Genomic DNA, 23,969 nt, shown 5'->3' with positions numbered 1-23,969 from the left:
TCTCAACCCTTCTCTACAACCTATTATGGTAGAAACTTGTCACCTCTGGGGTCACAATATTTGTGATTATGGTTACCCTATCCAAGAAAATGGCATTGCTAAGTGGAAATGGAACTCCTTGGATCCCTTGGACTTGGATCAGCACCAGAAAGACTTGTTTGCCGACATCCTCAGCAAAAGGGTTATTTTCCCTTCCTTTGAAAAGGACATTATCAAGTGGTGTGGTTCCTCTGATGGTAAATACAAGGTATGTTTTGGTTACAAATTGAAAGAAGCAACTATAGATAAGAAAGATTGGCCTATTAATCTTATTTGGCATCGACACCTCCTACCCAAAGCAGGTTCATTTGCCTGGCTGGCTTGTCAAAAGAAGATTCTAACTAAAGAAAGACTCTTTTCAATGGACATCAATGGACCCAGTAGATGCATTTTATGTCAAGAGCAAGAAGAGACTGTGCCTCACCTACTTCTCCACTGCAAGTTCTTCAATCACTGTTGGTGGCATTTCATGGGAAAATTGAGAATCTTTGGCCCCTTTCCATTAGGGTTGGAAGAGTGGTTTCTACAATGGCCTAAACCAGTAGGAAAGGCTATATTTGCTAATTTATTTTATATTCTACCATCTCTTCTGATTTGGGTAATTTGGAAAGAAAGGAATCACAGAATTTTCCAAGGTAAAGAGATGAGCTTAATGACTCTATGTGGGAAAATTGAGAACCATCTGACTGAGCTCCTGAATGAGGCTTCTCAATCCAAATCATTAAAGAAAAATATATATATGAACTAGGATTGGAAGATTAAGCTAGCAATTCCAAATCTGCTCATTCCACTGATTTTTGGTAAGGGATCCCCGATGGATCAGGTCAATCCAAGATTGTGTGTTAAATGGGAAGCGCCAGAGCCTGGGTGGTTTAAGGTAAAATTTGATGGTGCTTCTACTGGAAACCCGGGTCAAAGTGGCATTGGGTGTATACTAAGGAACTCCGATGGTATCTATATAAAAGAAATCTCAAAAAAGATTGGAGTTGCCACTAACAACGAAGTTGAATTTAGAGCAGCTTTAAGAGGACTGCAGCTAAGGATGGAGCTTGGGGTGCAGAGAATTCATCTAGAGAGAGACTCACTAAATGTGGTTAATGCGGTCCACTATAACAACACCCCTAGTTGGCGCCTTAACCAGTGGCTTCAACCGATTCTGGTGCTGCTAGCCACCTTTAATGAATTTCGGATTAGCCACATCTATAGGGAAGGCAATGGAGAGGCTAACAAACTCTCTAAAATGGCGATTGTCAATGGTGACCCTCCCTTGGCACTCTAATTGGGTCGTTCTGACTAGTTTGATTTTCCCAGATAAGCTTCCACTGGTTGATATGGTCCGAGTATCTTGCCAAGTAATGGTGCTTTCCGGTTGAGTCTGCAAGTTGTGCTTTGTTGGCATTTCAATAGAAGGAGATTGTTGATATTCATTAAGAATATTGAGAAGGTTGTTGGAGATTACTGATATAACTGAAAAAGGATGATAACTATCTTTATAACATTATTTTGTCATTGATGTCAAGAAATTGATTTTCTGATTCAGTGTGATGTTGCCATATCTTGAGGAGATTGATTTGAAGAGAATTAAGTGGTCGGTAAAAGCCACAGAAAGAATGTGATAAGAAAGGGGAGAAATAAGTTATTCATAGGGAAACTATTACCGAGTTAGACAATGATGAGATCATGATGTTTAGATTGTTTAATATCCTACAAATGTTGTTGATTGTAAAGTTAATACTATACTATGTCACTGAGCAAAGAACCTAGTCGGTAAACCCTAAGGAACCTAATCGATAAACCCTAAGGTTATTAATATCAGTTAATGAAGGAGGAATGTCTACCAAGTAAAGTTTAGTATTTACCGAGTTGCAACCGAGTTATGATAGCTCGCATTGGATGGATAAAAGCATTATTTAATGAAGGACAATGATGAGATGGAGTTGATTAAATGATTGGTATGTCATGCATGAAGTTTGTTAAAGATCTATGGCAGTGGAAGATCAGCAGGAAGATCTACAGCGCAGATTGAACTGCAATAACCTTGTGCAAGTTCCAAGAAAGGAATGCAAGTCCCAAGGTGAGGTAAAACATTTTCAGATCAAAGGATGCATTGAACCTAGTCAAGATTGAAGATCTGGTGGCTAAGATTGATCATGGGAAATGTGATCAAGGAGATTCAGCGGTTAGCAATTTTTTTATAAATAAGAAATTGTTGATGAACAATGTATGCGGGCAAGTGTAAGCACAGGGATGCTACATAGTGATTACCGAGCATAGAAGCTTGAAGACCTGTTTAAATAATAGAGTAAGGAGCCCAGCAAAGGGACAAGATAAGTCCTATGACAAGATTGTTTTGAGCAAATAAGAATCTACTTTAGCATTTCAGATGTGAAGTTGCAGATATATTTTATTACTGTTATTTTGTAAGTGACAAAAAATCTCTTAACCGAGTGGACTTAACAGTCTTATTTGTAAACCCTCTAGCAAGGTAACATTCTAAATGAGTGTTTGAAATCCTTTGACAAGGTCACTTCTAACAAAGTGAAGATCCTAACAGATCTAAGGGAAATCCCTTAACCGGGTCACATCTAGCAATGCGTTTGTAATCTTTAACGGGATTTGCTTTTAATCGAGCATACTCTAGAAGAGTATATTTCTTAGTGGGTCCAAAATCCCATAGTGGTTTTTCCCTATTTGGGTTTCCACGTTAAATCTAGTGTTATATGTGTTATGATGATTATGTGTTTATGATTTTGCATGTTTAGCAGTTTTTGGTTATATTGCTGAACTATAAGTTACCGAGGTTGAATCTGTTGATTTTATGGAAGATTAAGTTTGTATGATTCACACCCCCCCCCCTCTCATCTTGTTAGCTATTGGCATCAAAACTTTACAATTAGTATCAGAGATTTGGACTCTGGAAGAAAAAGTTTAAAGGTACTTGAGGCAAAGATCTGAAGATGTATAAAAGGGATGCACCAAAGCTGAACAAGTCAAGTTTCTCCACATGGCAGAAAAGGATGAAGTTGCATTTATCAGAAATTGGAGAATATGCAACATATTATTTGGAGAATAATTACATACCACCAAGCACCAACCCGATGACCTTGGAAGAGATAAAGGCAAAGTAAGAACATATTCAAGCTATGATTGAAATAACATCAGCGTTGACCGACTCAAAGTTTAATGATCTAGAAGGCTACAATGATGCAAAAGCAATGTGGACCAAGCTCATATCTATGTATGGCGATGATGAACATGTTCAAAGAGCAAAAGTAGATAGTCTAAGAGGACAACTTGAATCCATGAGAATGAATGAAGGTGAGAACATAACCCAATACAGTACAAGGTTAAAGGAGACTGTCAATCAAATTAAAGGAGCAGGAGGAACTATTGAAGAAAAGGATGTAACAAGTAAGTTGTTGAGAACCCTTCTACCTGCTTATGTCATTCGAGTCTCTGCAATCAATGAACTAAGGTCTGTACCTAACATGCCAGTTTCTTTGAATGCTACTATTGGCAAGCTACATGCATTTGAGTTAAGTAATTTTGATAACAGTGGGTCTTCGGTAAATAAAGTAGAATCTGCATTCAGTTCTTTTCATATTGGTGAATCTGATGATTACAATGATAGAATGAGTAAGTACTCTGAAGGGAATCACAGTAGATGCTATGTTCACAAAGATGACAGAAATGGAAAGTTTGATCAGAAAAGTGAAGAAGGAACATTTCTTGGTTATTCTTCTAGAAGTAAAGCATTTAAATGTCTGATCAAATCATCTAACAAAATAGTAGAAAGTGCAAATGTGAAAATTGATGAATTTGCAGAAAGAAATGATGAAGGAAATTCCAAAGAACGAGAAGATTATGAAGAATTTGTTTATGTTAAACCGAGAAGTCCTATCGAGAAAGTTGCTGAAGAAAATGAAGATAATGTCCAGCTACCGAGTGATGAAGAAGATCATACAGAACCTATCAAGCCTATATTAGCCAAATATGTCAGAAGACATCATGCATCAAGTCAAATTATAGGAGATAAGGATGATCCAGTGATGACAAGGAACAAACTGAGACAAAAGACATGTCTAATATCTGAATTTGAACCGAGAATAGTTAAAGAGGCATTTAACAATGAAGATTAGGTAAATGCTATGACAGAAGACATTGATCAAATCAAGAAGAATGGCACATGGACACTAATCCCAAGACCAAAGGACAAAAATGTAATCGGTACAAAGTGGATTTTTAGAAACAAGCTAAATGAAAAAGGTGAGGTCATTCGGAACAAAGCAAGACTAGTTTGCAAAGGTTATGCTCAAGAAGAAGGAATAGATTATGGTGAGACTTTTGCACCTGTGGCTAGACTTGAGGGAGTAAGAACATTGTTGGCATATGCTACTTTCAAAAATTTCAAGGTATATCAAATGGATGTTAAATCTGCATTTTTGAATGGTATACTAAAAGAAGAAGTTTATATTGAACAACCTAAAGGATTTGTTGAAGACAAGAGTAAAGATTAGGTATGTAAATTAAACAAAGCTTTATATGATCTAAAACAACACCTAGACCATGGTATGAAAGACTGCACTCTTACTTAATCAAGATTGGTTTTATAAGGATAAGTGAAAACAACAACATGTACATGAAGAATGATGAGAACAATGGTATACTGATCTCAGCCATATTTGTTGATGATATTATTTTTTGTGGTAATGACTCCTTATGCAAGAACTTTGGAAATGAAATGGGCAAAGAATTTGAGATGTCATTAATCAGTGAGATAAAGTATTTTATAGGTTTATAGATACTGCAAATGAAAGATGAGATTTGCATTACTCAATCCAAGTACATAAAGGAAATCTTGAAGAAATTTGGAATGGAGGATTCTAAACCAGTAAGTACTCCTATGACTACTAAATGTAAACTATCAAAGAATGATGAATCTGCATCTGTTGATGAGACACTTTACCGATCTATGATTGTGTGTTGTGCATAGTAGACCGGATATAGCACATGCAGTAGGTATTGTTGCAAGATTTTCTGTAGATCCCAAGGAAACCCATATGACAGCAATCAAGAGAATTTTCAGATATCAGAGAGGCACTGAAGATTATGGCTTAGTATATGAACAGAGAAATGATTTTGATTTAAAAGTTTATACTGATGCTGATTGGGCAGGCAACATAGATGACAGGAAAAACACAAGTGGTGGAGCTTTCTTTTTGGGAGAAAGACTAGTAAGTTGGCTTAGTAAGAAACAAGGATGTATTTCACAGTCAATAGCAGAAGCTGAATATGTTGTTGTAGCATTGAATTGTACCAATATAGCATGGATCAAACAACTGTTGGAAGGTATAAATGAGAAAGTTACTGGGCCAGTAACTATATTCTGTGATAATACGAGTGCCATTAACATTTCAAAGAATCCGGTAATGCGCTCTAAGACAAAACATATCTCTATAAAGTATCATTATCTCAGAGAAGAAAGTTGTGCTGGAATATATCAGTTCAAAGGAGCAATTAGCAAACATCTTCACAAAGCCACTACCAAGGGACACTTTTGAGTATCTCAAAAGCAAGTTAGGGGTCCTACCCCTATCTTCTACTCACTGACAGAGTTCGGTGAGAGCATCAATTCGATGAATCTACAGAATATTATGTGTGGATTGATGTTGATTTACGCACTTTAAAAGGTTTTCTAAAGGTGTGCAGGAGATATTGAATAGAGACAAGTTGCTCTGATCGAGACTGAGATGATACACAGCAAGGCAAATCACTTCACAGAGGAAGAAATCATGATTTAGTTCTTTTACTTTTTGGCATTGTTGTCAAAGGGGGAGAAGACTAAATGAAAAAATCCTAAATGAAGAAGATAACAGAAGACTAATGACAGGGGGAGAAGATTAAAAAAGGGAGCAGACTAAATGCAAGACAACAGCTCAGAAGCCTAATGAAAAAGGGAGAAGACTTCAGGAGATTTTAACAGCTCAAGGATAATAGGAGAAGTCTAATAGCAATCTGAATCCGAATCAATTTGAATATCTTGTTGGTATTACCATTTAAAAGTTGGTTTTGCCATCAATGCCAAAGGGGGAGATTGTTGGCATTTCAATAGAAGGAGATTGTTGATATTCATTAAGGATATTAAGACGGTTGTTGGAGATTGCTGATACAACTGAAAAAGGATGATAACTATCTTTATAACATTATTTTGTCATTGATGTCAAGAAATTGATTTTCTGATTCAGTATGATGTTGCCATATCTTGAGGAGATTGATTTGAAGAGAATTAAGTAGTCAGTAAAAGACACAGAAAGAATGTGATAAGAAAGGGGAGAAATAAGTTATTCAATGGGCAACTATTACCGAGTTAGACAATAATGAGATCATGATGTTTATATTGTTTTCATATCCTACAAATGTTGTTGATTGTAAGGCTCATATTATACTATGTCACCGAGCAAAGAACCTAGTCGGTAAACCCTAAGGTTATCGATATCGGTTAATGAAGGAGGAATGTCTACCAAGTAAAGTTTAGTATTTACCGAGTTGCAACCGAGTTATGACAGATCGCATTGGATGGATAAAAGCATTATTTAATGAAGGACAATGATGAGATGGAGTTGATTAAATGATTGGTATGTCATGCATGAAGTTTGTTAAAGATCTATGGCAATGGAAGATCAGCAGGAAGATCTACAGCGCAGATTGAACGGCAATAACCTTGTGCAAGTTCCAAGAAAGGAATGCAAGTCCCAAGGTGAGGTAAAATGTTTTCAGATCAAAGGATGCATTGAACCTAGTCAAGATTGAAGATCTGGTGGCTAAGATTGATCATGGGAAATGTGATCAAGGAGATTCAGCGGTTAGCAAATTGTTTATAAATAAGAAATTGTTGATGAACAATGTATGTGGGCAAGTGTAAGCACAGGGATGCTACATAGTGATTACCGAGCACAGAAGCGTGAAGACCTGTTTGAATAACAGAGTAAGGAGCTCAGCAGAGGGACAAGATAAGTCCTATGACAAGATTGTTTTGAGCAAATAAGAATCTGCTTTAGCATTTCAGATGTGAAGTTGCAAATATATTTAATTATTGTTATTTTGTAAGTGACAAAAAATCTCTTAACTGAGTGGACTTAACAGTCTTATCTGTAAACCCTCTAGCAAGGTAACATTCTAGATAAGTGTTTGAAATCCTTTGACAAGGTCACTTCTAACAAAGTGAAGATCCTAACAGATCTGAGGGAAATCCCTTAACCGGGTCACATCTAGCAATGTGTTTGTAATATTTAACAGGATTTGCTTTTAACCGAGCATACTCTAGAAGAGTATATTTCTTAGTGGGTCTGAAATCCCACAGTGGTTTTTCCCTATTTGGGTTTCCACGTTAAATCTAGTGTTATATGTGTTATGATGATTATGTGTTTATGAGTTTGCATGTTTAGCAGTTTTTGGTTATATTGTTGAACTATAAGTTACCGAGGTTGAATCTGTTGATTTTATGGAAGATTAAGTTTGTATGATTCACCCCCCCCCCCTCATCTTGTTAGCTATTGGCATCAGAACTTTACAGTGGTCTCAACTAATTGTCTTCTCCTTCCAGCTAATATGTTTATTCAATTAACCTATCGATGTTGGTATTGTAGTATTGCCTCCACTAGTTGATATGGACTCCTGACTATCTCACTGATGGTGGTGCTCACCGGTTGAGTTACTTGTCGGTTGCGTTCTCCATTTCTCCTTCCGGTTGAGAAGTTTCTCTGATTGAATTACCGATTGGGGCGCAAACCGGTTGTATTGCCTCCCCGCTTGCCTCTATATTTTTTACTTAACCTAATGATCATGGCTTCCGATGGATAGATCGACCGATTGATGTGTTCACCAGTTAAGATTTCTTCTTGCCACCGAGTCGTGGCTCTCTGCAGTCATTATTGGTTTGTGTCGGTTTGCTCCCCGTGGCAATTGGACATGTGTGTACTTTTAAATGATATTTAGTTACGACTAGATCCTATCTAGGTATGCATATAATTACTTGATGGACAAAGACGGTCGACATTAACTTGACAAACTTTGGATCAGAAGTTGATTGGACACTGTCATTTCACGCGTGTGTGTATTCAATAGATATGTGCTACTTGCCTGGCGCCCGTTTCCCCTGGTTTGATGACTTGCTACTTAACACTGGAATGCCCTCATTTCCCATCAAACATTTGCATTTTTCACTCAGTGACTTGCCATGGAGTCCCCAATTCTCCTTGAAGCTACTTGTCGACAGATGGCCTTCCTGGGCGAAATCACTGACAAACGTTTGCAGGAGGTCCTCTACTCTCGACACCCTCTCATTCTTCATAGCCTTAAAAGGATATTGGGGAAGGAATTCCTTATGGCTTATCATAGGTACAGAGCCAATGTTGATATCCCAACCTTTTTCCTTGCAATGGTCATATACATGGGGACTAGCAAGTAGAGAGCGAAGCTTTTAACTCAAATGGTGTTTAAACACCACTTGCTAGGGGAGATTGATGTCGCATTGGACAATATTGATGACAACCTGAGAATACTGCTTCCCCAAAATTATTATATGTCCTTGGGCAACGGGGCGAACGTGAGAAATTTTGTGATTGTGAACTCTCTAGACTTTGATGCTCTTCAAGAAACCTGGCCTGCCATTACCAGGAATATTGAATTTCTGCTTAAGGTGACAGGCATTCAAAATGGCTTCACGTTGGAATGGAGGGAAAAGTATCTTCAAGATGAAGGGTTAGCGGGTGCAGAAGGTTTTGGTATTCTAGAGAATGGAGACTTGGTTGATGGCATTGACTGGGGGTTTAGGCTTAGTGAGGAGTGGTTCCCTAATGACTATCGACTCCCTAGGGAGAAGGCTGAATCGACGGCTCATTCCACCTGTGGCACTGAATGCCCTATAATCCTGGATGCGGCTTGTGCTCCTGTGGATGATGACTCGAAAGACTCCCATTGATTCTGGTTGTCACCTTTCTCCAGTTTCTCTATTTTCAAATTATTGTTTTTTGTTTAAAGGCCTCTGGCCGGTTTTGCTATCTTCAACGATTGTCAACTGGTGTTTTGTACTTGTCCAGCCTCCATTGCTGGTTCTTTTTGTATAAGGAATAGAGCTAGGGTAGGGGGTTTTCTTCCTAGTTCTTTCCCCCTACCGCTCTCACTGAACCAGGCCTTGTATTCACCTATTTTGATTAATACAAGGGTGTTGCCCCTCTGCAACTATTTACTTATTAAAAAAAAAAAAAAAAAATTTACAAATAACAAAATTTAAATTTTGTGAGATTTGCCAAGATCAAGGGCACAATAAAAAGTATTAAAATAGAGACAAAAGAATGACAAGAACAAACTGTATTCTCATCAATATGAAATTGATCAACTGGATTTTTCAATACAATGAATATAGGTCTTCTTATATAGGCAAGGCCATATGGATGTACGAGCACACAATTATGACATGTGGCTCAATGAGAAACAAGGGTAGGTAAGAAATACTAGGGGTAGGTAGGAGAAATAATATAATATTCCTCAAGAGGTGGATGACCCACCGAATGTGGAGTGTAATAGCAAAATAAGACCACAAAAGGTGGAATTTCTCCTACAAGCTCTATCCCTATGTGCACACTTCCCTAAGTGTCTCAAATCCAAACTACAAAGAGATGCATTATCCTAAGTTAACTTAAGTAAAGTGTAATAATATCCATAATGAATATTTATTTACACCAACACCCCCCCTTAAGTGCAACTTAGGGGAATGAAGACTCAAGTCAACAATGCAAGATGGGTCCCGGCTACTAGGCCATGATAGGTACCCATGTACAATATGCAAATGCAAGCAAAACTATGCAAAGCAATCTCTCACAAACGGAGAAAGGGAGAAAACCTAGTGGGAAAAAACTCCCCCGCAAAAGAGAGACGAATGTACAAAAGACTCTCAAAGAAGAAGGACAAAACCTCAAAGAGGAAAAAGTCCCCCCCATAAGAGAGGAAGGAGAAGTCAGCTAACCCCCCCTAATGACACATCTCGCACCCCTAAGAGAGCTCGCAACTGCTGGAACTTACTCTCGGTGAAAGGTTTGGTGAATATGTATGCAACCTGCTCCACTGTAGGACAATACTGCAAATCAATGACCTGCTCCTGAATGAGCTCTCGAATATAGTGCATATGAATCTCGATGTGTTTGGTCCGCTGGTGCTGGACCGAGTTCTTCGAGATTGCAATAGCACTCTAATTGTCACAATGTAGAACTGTCAGCAGTGGAGTGGTGAACCCAAACTCTGTGAGAATGTGTTGGAGCCAAATGGTCTCAGTCCCTGCATTAACAGCGCCTCGATACTCAACCTCAGTCGAAGAGAGAGCAATAGCATGTTGCTTCTTGCTTTGCCAACAAATGGGGCCTGAACCAAGGTGAAAATTGTAACCGGAAGTAGACTTATGATCATCAAGATTGCCAGCCCAATCGGAGTCTGTGTAACCAACCAAGCGAAGTCTTGTGCCTGTTGCATAGTGAATCCCATAGTGATGTGTACCCTGGATGTAATGAAGGATGTGTTTGGTGGATTTCCAATGAAGCTCATGTGGTTCCTGCATGAAGCGGGAAACCATGCCAACTGCAAATGAAATATCAGGGCATGTATGGGTCAAGTAGATGAGACTACCCACAAGCTGACGATACAAAGTGGCATCAATTGGTGGAGAAGAACACTGAGCCTCAAGCTTGACTCTTGAAAGAAAGGGAGTCGAGGCAGGCTGACAATCAGCCATATGAAAGTGTGCAAGTAGATCAAGAGCATACTTGGGCTGCGATAGTGTAATCCCAGAAGGTGACTGTGAAATCTCTATCCCGAGAAAGTAGTGCAAAAGACCCAAGTTAGTCATAGCAAATCTATCATGCAAAGCAGATTTGACCCTGCTAATGGTGGATGCGGTACTCCCTGTAATGATCAAGTCATCAACATAGAGCACAAGTATCAAGTGAGAGTCATCATGTCGCAAAATGTAGACATTCGGATCAGAATGACACCTGGTGAACCCTGTGGAGAGAAGAAAGGAATCCATCTTGGCATACCAAGCCCTGGGGGCCTGCTTAAGGCCATAGAGAGATTTCCTTAGTCTGCAAACCAAGGAAGTGTCTTGGATGAAACCCTATGGCTGCTCCATATAAATCTCCTCATCAAGATCACCATGAAGAAAAGCACTCTTCACATCCATCTGATGTACAACCCAACCATGAGCTGCAGCAATAACAAGTGTCAAGCGAATGGAGTTCATCTTGGCTATGGGTGCAAAGGTCTCGGTATAGTCAACACCTACAACCTGAGAGAAACCTTTCGCAACAAGCCGAGCCTTATACTTATCCACACTACCATCCGCTACAAACTTGGTCCGATAGATCCACTTACATCGAACCATCTTTCTCCCCTTAGGGAGATGAACTAAATCCCATGTGTTGTTCCTCATCAAGGAACTATACTCTTCCTCCATAGCTTGGTCCCACTCAGGAACCCCTGATGCTTCCCTAAATGTCTATGGATCGGAAGCGGTAGCAATGAATGCATGTGGTAGATCCTGATGTTGTGATTGAGTTCTCCATGTATCTGAAGGATCCCCAACAAGAGAACCCGCAGACTGAAGTGTCTGTCGAGCCCATCAAGGTCTAGATGGAGGTGGAGAACGAGGCTCCTCAACTGCAAGTGGACCCTGCAGAGGTGTAACCCTGCGAGTTAGAGTTGAAGGAGTCTCATCATCTGAATCACTGGCATCACTATCCACAATGGAGGAAGGTGGAGGAGGTAGAGAGGCTAAGCTAGGAGAGCTTTCCTCAAAGTGAACACTCCTCTCAATGAACACCTCATGTGTCTTAGGATCCATCAATCTATATGCCTTAACACCCTTAGGATATCCAACAAATAGGCAAGGTCGACTCTGTGGTTCCAATGCCTTGCGTTTCTACGGAGGTATGTGAGCCCATGCTGGACACCCAAAGACTCTAAAATGTCTTACAATCGGTTTCCTACCATCCCAAGCCTCAAAAGGAGTAATACCTTGCAAAGCTTTGTGAGGAACCCGATTCTCGATGTGTGTGGCACAACTGATAGCCTCGGCCCAAAAGGCAAGATCAAGAGAACGTGCATGAATCATACAACTAACCATTTCTTTGAGAGTTCTATTCTTACGTTCTGCAACTCCGTTTTGCTGTGGAGTGTATGCTACAGAATGCTAAAGATCAATCCCCTCAAATGTACAAAAATCCTCAAGTCTCTTGTTCACGTATTCCCTTCCATTATCTGTGCGAAGAATCTTGACCACTTTCCGAGATTGCTTCTCCACATGAGTCTTGAAGTCCTGAAATCTGTCAAATACTTCGCTCTTATGAATGAGAAAGTAGACCCAAGTGAAATGGGAGTAGTCATCAATGAAGGTGAGGACATAGCGGGCCTTGCTAAATGAAGGTGCTGGAAATGGACCTGCTACATCGTTGTGAACAAGTTGAAGAACTTCCAAAGCTCTCCAAGCTTTCCCTTTATAAAACTTCTCCTCGGGATGCTTGCCCATGGAACACCCTGAACATACACCCTCTGAAAAATTGATTCGAGGTAGACCTGTGACCATGTCTTTAGTGCTGAGCTGCTGAAGATAGCGGTAGTTGAAGTGACCAAACCGCTTATGCCATAGCTTACTTTCAGAATTTGAATGAGTAAGCAAGGCTCTAGAAGGTGAACTTGGCAAAAAGTGGGAGAATGAATAAAGCCTTGAGTTGTCATTGACTTGTCCCACTGCTACCAAGGCATCATCATCAAGTTCCTTTACCACAACTGAATCTAGTGTAAACTCAACCTTTTTTCCATTTCCATAGTAAGTGATTTGGTAGATAGAGAGAAGGTTGGTAGACAAGTTAGGAACATAGAGAACATTCTCAAATGTTCCATCATCCATGTCAACTGAACCTTTCCCTTCAACCTCTACTTGTGTATCATCACCTATGTAAATGTGAGGTACCTTAGATGGCTCCAATGAAGAAAACTGTTCCTTTGTAGAACCCATGTGATATGAGGCACTTGAGTCAAGTATCCACTGCTGTGAAGAACTTGTTGTAGCCACAAATGCTTGCCCTTTTCCCTTAGACTGTGAGAAAGAGGAAGGAGTTGAATCATTCTTTGTGTAGGCGGATGGCAAGTTGATGTTGTTTTTCTTGAGAAGATTTGTCAACTCATCAACTTGCTTGGTGTGGCATCGATCCTCATCATGACCATACTTCTTGCAATATGCACAAGTTGGTTTATCCTTCTTAGGTGGTGTCCCCTTCTTGGAAGAGGATGAAAAATCGCCTTGAGATGGATAGGATGATTGTCCTTTTTCCTGTTGTGGCTGTGACTTAGATTGCTTCTTCTTCTTGTTGGAATCTTTGCCTTTACTTCCTTGATTCCCTTGATTAGCCACCAAAGCCTTGGACTTTGAAGACTTGAGAAGCCCCATGTTCAACAACTTAGATTGTTCCAATATCAACATTTCTGTGAAAGCATCAAATGAAGGCATAACATAGGAACTCCCCACTGTCAAACGATGAGTTTGGAAGCTAGACACAAATGCTGCATATTCTGGTGCAAGCTTGTCCAACAAGTTGAATATCAACTGAGCATCTTTTTTGTCAATTCCACAATCCTTAAGCTTTGCTCTTAGCTCATTTGCTTTGGTGACATAATATTGGATTGTATCAAAACTCTTGGGATCCAAGTTGGTGAGCTCATTGTCAATCTTATAACCTCTGATTTCATCAACTTGGCCATACAATTTCTAAAACATATCCCAAGCATCTTTGATTGTAGTACACTTTTCAATATCAAAGATGAGGTCATCTGATACATACTTGCACAAAGTTTCAAGAGCCATGCAATTCTTAGTGAGCCATTCTAACTGAGCATTAGGATCGGCCTTAGGATCAGGTGGTGCTGCTATTGTCCCATCTATGTAATGTGTGAGACCTTTTTCCATTAATTTGCTCCATACTTTAATTTTCCATGATGCATAATTATGTGGGGTTAAAGGTGGAAATTTATGAGGACTCATTGCAACAAAAATGAAAGAGCACAAGGAAAGAGAGGCAACATTATACAAGACACCCCCCCAAATTCACTCAATCAAAGAACCCCCCCAAAAGTGATGATTTGGCACTTTATACTTAGTGCATGTACAATGGGCCACTTGCAAAAAATGGCAAAGTGGACTTCTGATTTCAATTTTACAACTGCCTCAATAAGGCCAAAAGAGATACAAACTAATAATGCAAGAGATCTAAACTAAGATCCAAGCAATTTACAAGTACCAAATAGGCCAAATAAGACCAATATCTGAAAGTACAATTTCTACTTAAAATCTCTAAGATCTGATCATAGATTATGAAAGTAGATGAAAAAACATGCACTTTCAAAAAAAACGTCACCTGAAAAGGAGGTCGTATGAGCTCAAACGAGGCCTTTGAAGTTGCAGAATTGAGGATTGGATAGGTACAATTGAGAGAATCTGAAAATTATGAAACACTTGTGCACCAAAACTAAAAAATAACCATACCACTGCAAAGAGCACGAAAAATTAGCCCAAATCAAAAAAAATTGCACCCAAAAAGGAGCAAAATTGAGCAAGTTATGGGCCTCCAAAGTTGACCCAAAAATCCAAACTACTCAACGGAGAGGGGTCTAAAAATTTCCAAAGCAAATGCTGACTGGGCGCTGCTGCTTGGGCGCTGACTATGCACTACGGACTAGGCAAAAGCTGACTAGGCAGACGCTAATTGGGCATAAGGTACGAATTCCAAAAATAATTTTCAAAATTTTTTATTTTTTTTAAAAAGAAAATTTCAGCTGGAAAATTATTTTTCAGAAAAAAATATATATATTTTTTTTTTTTGAAAAAAATCCGAAAATTCCATATCGTACCGCCCGAATTGGGCAGAAAATTTCCCCCACACCCAAAAATTGATTTTTGCCAAAATAGGTCGAATTTATACTCGATTTTTATGGAAACGGCCTCCCGGACGCAATGGTGAGGTCAAAAACACTCCAAGATGCCTCCAAAAAGCGCAGTTCCTCATATCTAAAAATAGAAGTCTTCCACGATGTCTCCAAAAACCAATCAATGAAGCCCCAAGAGCTCTGATACCATGTGAGATTTTGTCAAGATCAAGGGCACAATGAAAAGTATTAAAATAGAGACAAAAGAATTGCAAGAACAAACTGTATTCTCATTAATATGAAAATGATCAACTGGATTTTTCAATACAATGAATATAGGCCTTCTTATATAGGCAAGGCCATATGGATGTATGAGCACACAATTATGACATGTGGCTCAATGAGAAACAAGGGTAGGTAAGAAATACTAGGGGTCGGTAGGAGAAATAATATAATATTCCTCAAGAGGTGGATGACCCACCGAATGTGGAGTGTAACAGCAAAATAAGACCACAAAAGGTGGAATTTCTCCTACAAGCTCTATCCCTATGTGCACACTTCCCTAAGTGTCTCAAATGCAAACTACGAAGAGATGCATTATCCTAAGTTAACTTAAGTAAAGTTTAATAATATCCATAATGAATATTTATTTACACCAACAAATTCAATTTGAGATTTATGCAAAGTTTTTCAATTCAGATAGAGGATTGAGTGAAAATTGCTTAAAATTTACAAATTCTCATTCATTTCAACAAATATTTGTATTTTTTTACAAATATGTTAAAAATTTGAAAAACATTGTTTGAAATTTTGTAGTATTTACCACAATAGTAAATATTATGGCAAATACTAAGAAATTATACAAATCTAAGGTTGTTTCAAATAAAATTGCTCAAATTTTTAGCATATTTGTAAAAATTATAAGTAACAAAATTTAAATTCAATTTGAGGTTTAGGGTGGCTGCAAGAAGTTGAGTCCCACTTTTGGGCAAAAAGTGGAAGTGTTTTCTCTATTTTTCAAATTTTCTATTGATTGATGTCAAAATTTGATGCACTTAGAGATTGAATCTCTAAAAACTTCAGTACTAGAAAATGTAGTGCTCGGAGTCTACTTTTCAAATATGTAATTTATTTTAATACCCACATGGTATAAATTACTTTTTAGTAGGCATGTTTAAAAACCAGTTTTTCAAAATGTCTATTTCAGGACCACACCACACGTGTACGACCACTCTTTTTTGATGCAAATAAATGAATTTTTGCAAATCCTTCTGGGAAACGATACCTAAGACACCAAATATTGATGAGAATATTTTTTTTTAATTTATTGAATATATTTTTTTAATTAATTTTAACTAACAGTAAAGTATATTTTCAAAATATCAGGTGTACAACCACCATAATTTGATGAAAATTTCATATTTTTCAATTTTTTTTTTTTTAATATTCAAAAGAATTGTATGTAGATTGATGTCATATAATTTATTTTTCTAAAATCCTGAAAACAAAAAAGTTATTAAAGTTTTAGTGAACCTTGGTATTTTAGGTTTAGGTTCCACTTTTGATTAATAAATAATACAAAAATAGTAAAAATAATCTTATCACTATGAAAATTATATTTCTGAAATTAGGACGCTGAAAACTCTAATGGGTTTTCGTTTCGTCAAAAAATTCAATCAGAAAGGCCCTCAAAAAATTAGGCCAAGGTAGAAATCTGATGTCGTTTTACCTTAGTCATTTTTTTGGAGGTCCAAGCATAGGCTTGGTGGGACCAAGTCTATCCTGAAGCAAAAAATAATGCTAAGGGTTGTTTCCCGCCCCTAATTTTAACAAACGGGCGCCCGTTTCTGAAAAGATCTGTTGGGCCAGAATTTGGCCCACAAACACAAATCCCAATGATTGAATGATTTTTCAATCATTCCCTAACAGGTACGATCTGCAAAGAGAATGTTTTGATAAATCATTCTCTTTTTTGTCTTATTGTCGATTTGGTAAGGAGATTGATTCGAATTCCAATTTTGGTGCAGCCATGGGATCATATCAACGCAGGAAGAGGCAAAGGAAGGTTCTGACAACTGAGGAGATTGCAGCAAATAGGGAGAAGGAGGCAATACATCAATGAGAGAGAAGATCAAGAATGAGACAAGGAGCTTCAAGTTCCACAATCGTTTCAGAAGAGGAGAATATCAATGAGACCATAAATGCTAACGAAGGAAACACAATAGAACCATTTAATTTAGGTACATCTTCTAATCCATTTTTGGATACATGTATGTCTTCACAACCCTATGTTTTTTCTCATGAAGAAATTGGTGATTTAGTAGAAGCAGGTTACTTATTAAATCAAATGCCAGTTGAAAATAAAACCCCAAATGAAATTAGAACTCAAGTTGAAACTGAAATTGAAATCCAAATTGAAACCCCATATGAAACTAGATCTCAACTTGAAACTGAAATTGAAACCGAATTTGAAACTCCAAATGAAATTGAAAATCCACCTGCAACTAAAACCAATAATGTGTATGTAGATATGGAAACACCAATTGAAAATGAAACATGTTTGAATGATAATCAAATGAATGAAAATTTTGAAATTAAAAGTGATGTACTAGACAACCTTCCTGGCTTGGTTTCATGGAGACAGATTAGGACACATGCAAATAGATTGTTTAGACATTTTTTTTATAATAAGAAATTTGGGTTTCAATGTCAATTAATGGTACAACTAATTAAAATGACTAAAATGTGAAAAGTGATGAAGAAGTTAGGCTTTTATGTCAAACCCAAGAAGAAGGACGAATCTTTAAAACAAGTTGTATCGATTGTTGCTAGCGCCTTTGATACAATCAGAAAGAAAAGTCATTCTAAATATAAAAATGCGGCACAACAGGCAATAACAACAGCTTTAGTAAGCCAAACAACTTCTAATAAAAGAATGATGAGTAACATAAGTGGATATCTTAATATTCATCGTAAAACTTTGTCAGAAGCTGTAAAAAGAAGAGTTAATTTTGAAAGTGATCCAGAAAACAAATTGTGAACTTTTAGTGGTAAACTACCAAGGTCTGATATGAAACTTACTGGTGAAGTTGAAAATTTGATTGAAAAATATTGGCACGATAATACGAGAGTATCACCTAATGTTAGAGATGTTCTTAAATTAAGAGTTGGGTAAAAAATTCATGATCCACATCCAAAACACCTATTGGACATGACTCAAATTGAATTGTACAAAAAAAAAATTGGATGATAAGGTGTTGACTATTAGCTTTTGTCAAAGGTCTTTTGAAAAGTGTAAACCTTGGTATGTTCGAATTAACAAGGAAAGAGTCACATGTTGTTGCAAAATTCATGTTCAATTTCGCTACCATTATGATGTATTTTGATATATACATGTTACCATGCATAGTAATGGAATGTTCCAAGAATGTGGTATAAATATACCACCTAAAACTATAAAGGAGTTTATATCAAGTTTTTTTTGCAACCCACCAAATGAGAAAAATTTTCTTTTCAATACATGTGTTTCCGGTGTATGTGATATATGTGGCAATCTTGCATTGTTGGATGAATGTATGCATGAAAATATTTCAAATAATTTTGGACAACAATTAGTTGATGTTAAAAGATTTAAAACTGTCGAGTATCCATTGAAGGATGGAAAGGTTTGAAGACGGTGCGATCTAATCACTGAAAAAGTTAGTATTCATGCATTTATGAATGAATTTAAGAGTAACATCGTACCTAAATATGTTAAACACACTCAAAATGCTAGATAGCTTGATGGTCAGTTTCGAATATGTAAGGATACATTTCCTGTTGGTAGTATACTTTTGGTCGTTGACTTTGCAGAGAACTACATGCTTGCACCACAAGATGACGTCCAATCACAATACTACAATTCAGTGCAAGTATCGATTTTTGTCTATATTGTCTATAGGCATACACCAGATAGTACATAAGAGGATCGTAAAATTTTGAGAGAGTACCATTTCTATATGAGTGATAATAAATTACACTCATCTGAGTTTGTCCAATATTGCTTTGAAAGACCTTTTTTCAGAATTTGAGGGAGAGAGAAATTCAGATGACACAACATCTAATATGGACTGATAATTGCACAGGGCAATTCAAGAATGCTAGAATGTTTTATTGGTTGAGTAGGATTCATAAGAAAACTAGTATCAAACACATGTGGAGTTTTTTTGAGGCTGGACATGGGAAAGGAGAACATGATCTGGTGTCGATGCATGTGTTAAGAGAGCCCTTTGTAGAGAGCAACTCAAATATGAGGAAACGACTAAATTTAAAAATGCAAGTGCAATTGTGGATTGGTGTAGCGCAACTTTATCCATGGGATCAAGTCAGAACTCTACAATTAGACATTTCTTCTGGCTAGTTAAAGAGGAGAATATCCTTCCAAGATATGATTGTGATACAATCAATGGGTCAGCTAGATGGCATTCATTTAAGAGTTCTAATTCTAACACTTGGACTATATGGACTAGAGAGCTTGCATGTTTTTGTCAATTTTGTGTTGCAGGTGAATGGGAAGAATGCGAGAATACGGAATGGGTCGAAGAATGGTAACACAAATCCTTAACACCTAGTGAGACACAATATCAAGATGTTAGAAGAAATGAAGACCCAGATCATGCATTTGCATCAAAAGATTATGATCGTGTTTCAGACCTCATGCAACCTGGTAATTTAATTCAATTTCTTGTTTATAACTTTAAATTATATATTTTTATGTATTGTCATATAATTTATGATTGTATTTGAATTATAAATTCTAACAAGTTTTATTTCTACATGTACTTAAATGTGCATGTTGTTGTTGCACCTAAGGATAATGATGAGCAGGTTGAGTATTGGCTAGCTAGATGTATAGAATCTAAGAAAAAGTTGATATGTGATCAAGTAGATGATGATGGTTTTCAGTATCTAGTTGGGTATGTTGTGGTAGTTGGCACATGGCTACGCAAATACTTAACAAGAAGGAATGGCTTACTAGCTTATGAAGACTGCCAATCAGAAAAGAAGATTATACATTATTCTCATTTGGTGGTGGCAACAAACATCAAATTAGAAAGATACAAAGGTAGACCTACTAATAAGGAATTGTGGACACTTTCAGTAGAAGAGCATGAGGCAATCATAGACGCATTGCAGAAGAGAGAGGATGCAGATGGTACATTAGGTTGAATCAAATTTATATGCATGTAAGTTTGTGTTAACTGTGTGAACTATTTTATATTTAATCATGATAATTATTTTTCTTTGTCCCTTTAACATTGTATTTGCCTACATTTGATACAAATTTGGTTTCATAAACAACATTGTATTAGTTATCTTATTCTTAATGTTATTTTGTGCACATTGTAATTGTGTTACAATCATTCTATTTTTTTATGATATATTTATTTTATCGTAATCTCTTCATAGATTAATTGTAAGTTCTTGATTTATTATTATTTTAAGAATAGGATGTTATTGTAAATTGGGATAATTATTTTATTGAATTATAAACTATTGCACTATAAGATGATCAATCACAATGTTAAAATATAAAGTCATAAATAGATCATATATAATCACTAGTGGGCACCAAATCACAAAACAACATCATATATATATAATCACTAGAGGGCGCCAAATCACATAACAAGACCTGATATCATAATAGCAATGAAATGACATAATAAAAAGTCCTATATATAATCACATAACAATTCCCGATGACATAATAACAAGTCTTGAAAAAATAATAATAAGGAAATGACATTAAAACAAGTCCAAATAACATAATAACAAAACAACATCACATATATAATCACTAGAGTGCGCCAAATCACATAACACGACTTGATATCATAATAGCAATGAAATGCCATAATAAAAAGTCCTATATATAATCACATAACAACAAGTCCTATATATAATCGCATAATAACAAGTCCCAGGATAACGTAACAAGTGTCATCATAAAGAGTCCATAATACAATAACATGGCATGATCTAAAATATATAATCTAAGAACTCGCGTGCATCTCATCCCCAGTCCTCTTCACTCCACTTAAAGGTGGCTGAGATGAATCATCATGTTGCACGTGGTCCTAAGATGCACCATCCTGTGTGTGTGCAGTATCAGTGTCTCCACCCTCCTATGCAGTATCAGTGTCTCCACCCTCCTGTACATTATTAAAAGATTTTACATGAGAAGAATATTTAACATGAGAAGAAGTTACTTGCATAATTCACTTATAAAGTAATTAAATACTAAAAATTTAAAATAAATTACCATACGACCGTGCTCTACAACGCCCTCACTGGTACGCGGTGGTCCACTATCATGAACAAGAAAAGTGGTTGTAGTCAAGTCCTGCAAAAAAAACATTGTACATCAATTTTGATAATCCCTATAAAAGCCAGGTACACAGTATAAATAAATTAGAAATTATTTTTCTAATCATCACCGCAAATGACAATGTCAACGATTGCATCTGGCTCAATCCCATAGCCATACCAATACTGGTAGTGGTATCGACGAAAACAACATATATAAAGCATGAATCAAACTTGTATATATACATAAATTATAAAGTATATATATAGACTACAAGTTTATCGCAGAAAAGCATACATGTGATGCAGGCAAAGTAACTGATGGGTGAAGGTGTACATGTGATGCACCATCAAACAATCCAGAAGCCTACAATTGCGAAAAATAACAAACATGAATCAAAGGTGTACATAAATTAGTAAGCTTATAAACACTTCAAATTAATGGATGAAAAACATACTAGTGGTATACGAGGCTGAGCCTCAATGGTCCACGGGTCACATGAAGAACTACCCACCTCGATGCTACACGAAGCACCCTACAAAATTGAAAAAACATATCATACACATCATTACATTAAAAAATTTATTGTTTATTTTATATGTACATATTAATACAATGTATCTAGATGAAAGTGCATACTGTAAATGGGGAACCAACATCTCTATGTATCGAGGTAACATGATGTTGGTTCTTCAATGACGTGGTATGATCCATCCTCTGTTCAAAAAAAATTGACTCATGTTATGGTTCATATGTGTATATATAAGGAATTTAATATTGCACTGTAAATTATATAAATATATTTGTACCTCTGTAGGCTGATCATCGTCTGCCCATAGGAGATCAACATATGAAGAGATGACATCAGCATGTGCAGCCTCCTCAGCATCATCATAACCACCATGGGCAGCATCCGCATCATCAAAATCATCATCTCCTCCAGGGGCAGCCTCACTTTATGGACCTGTACATACATTCCTGCAGCTCGTGCAAACATGTGTTAAGCTGGGGGCAACCCTCACCTTGCGCAACTGCTGTACCAAATTGCCCGACAGGGCACTCAATGAACCAAGAGCATAATCCACTGCTCAATGATGGGCAAGTACTGGAACAATTGGTGCAAGAAGAGGAACCAAGGGATCATTGCACGCACAGTTTCTAACTCTATCGCTCAATTTGGCCCTCGACCTATCCTGGGGAATGCCTCTCCCGACCCCCTGAAATGATCTAATATCAAAGTAATTGGGCTTTTTACCTAATTCAAATTCGGCCCATAATTTTTTCAAAAAATACACTGGGACCTCATGATTGGAGTGTGGTGGATGGTCACCACTCCCAAAAGTGTCTAGCTATGCCTGGGTGCCTACACCATCAAATTGAGATTCGTGGCTTCTTCGGATCTATCTCTTTACCCGTCTTAGGGTTCACAAAATATTGTTTCAAATCAATTTTTGTTATTTTTAATTCATTGACTTGTTTGCATGTTAGGCCATCAACGTAAAATGCACGCAATCCCTCCCACCAACTACGATAGCTATCTAGCTCGCTATCTAAAGCTTGCATAGACTATACAATCCCTTGCATACTATCTGCAAGGCATAACAGCTACGAAGGTGGATGAGGCTCATGTCTAATGGTATGGATATCTCTAATCAAAGAATCAATATTCCTCCTAATGGTCTGCCTCAACTGATCGGGTGGAGGTGGAGGTGGAGGTGGAGGTGACACTAGACCTAATAGCTCATCTATCTCAAACTCCTCCATTCTATGAAAATAATCTACATATATATACAAACATGAAAATTTACAATTACTATTTAATTTACATTTCACCTTCCAAAAAAACTTATAATTAAATACAATTTACCAACTTAAATATAAAAAAGGAAACTCACATAGATCTATAATATTATTAATAGGTGGGTCTATTTTAATAATAAGCATCATTTAAGAAATATCATCCACTTAAATCAAAGTATAAGAAATATTCTACAAAATAAAACATCATAATGCTCATGCAAATCAAACAATACTTTTTAACATCTAAAGATGCATTAGTATAAGTTCCATCAAAATCATAAAAATAATCATGAGAGAGAGAGAGAGAGAGAGAATAGATAATGAATAAAATGACTCCACTGATTTAGATAATGAATAATCATCTCCTCTAGACTCCACTGAGGGCTCATTCTCGATTAAGATTTTTTTTTAGTTGGCATTTTGGGCCATCATGGTGCATTTGTATGTTTGTTATAGAGAGATGGATGATTACAATACCTATGATAGTTGTACTTTGGGACCCATAATAGTTGACCATCTTGTCATGAGAGGCTTCTAATCATAGTTTAATGGTAGCGTCATGTAGTTCATCTTTTCAAAGAAGGTAACTTCCATGGAATTACAATTTAGTACCCTTGCAATATTTAACCATTATCGTCAATTAGGCTACCACTTTATATTTTCAACCTGATAGGAATTGATTCAACTACTCTCTTTTGGTTTTAACTAAATTCAATAAAGTCATAAGTTATATCTATGAACTTGTCAATATATGTACTGCTTTGTTGTGTTCTTTACTAGAATCATGGGATGATTTAGTGATCGCAACTAGTAG

The 23,969-nt window shown here is 37.0% G+C and overlaps 1 protein-coding gene across 1 annotated transcript; it reads left to right on the top strand.

The window, feature by feature from the left end:
• The first annotated feature begins 853 nt into the window (after positions 1–853).
• LOC131857010 (uncharacterized) lies at positions 854–1,318 on the top strand. Its single transcript, XM_059208993.1, has one exon. The coding sequence runs from the start codon at positions 854–856 to the stop codon at positions 1,316–1,318; it is 465 nt and encodes a 154-aa protein (XP_059064976.1).
• Positions 1,319–23,969: the final 22,651 nt, after the last annotated feature.

Source organism: Cryptomeria japonica, chromosome 7 (assembly GCF_030272615.1).
Source record: "Cryptomeria japonica chromosome 7, Sugi_1.0, whole genome shotgun sequence".
In the NCBI taxonomy this organism is placed as follows: domain Eukaryota; kingdom Viridiplantae; phylum Streptophyta; class Pinopsida; order Cupressales; family Cupressaceae; genus Cryptomeria; species Cryptomeria japonica.
Note: the sequence above shows the minus strand (reverse complement) of the source record. Positions and strands in the feature narration are given on the sequence as shown.

What these genes read in the sequence shown, in the direction of transcription:
- LOC131857010 (XM_059208993.1), top strand. Translation starts at nt 854, where the DNA reads ATGGATCAGGTCAATCCAAGATTGTGTGTTAAATGGGAAGCGCCAGAG.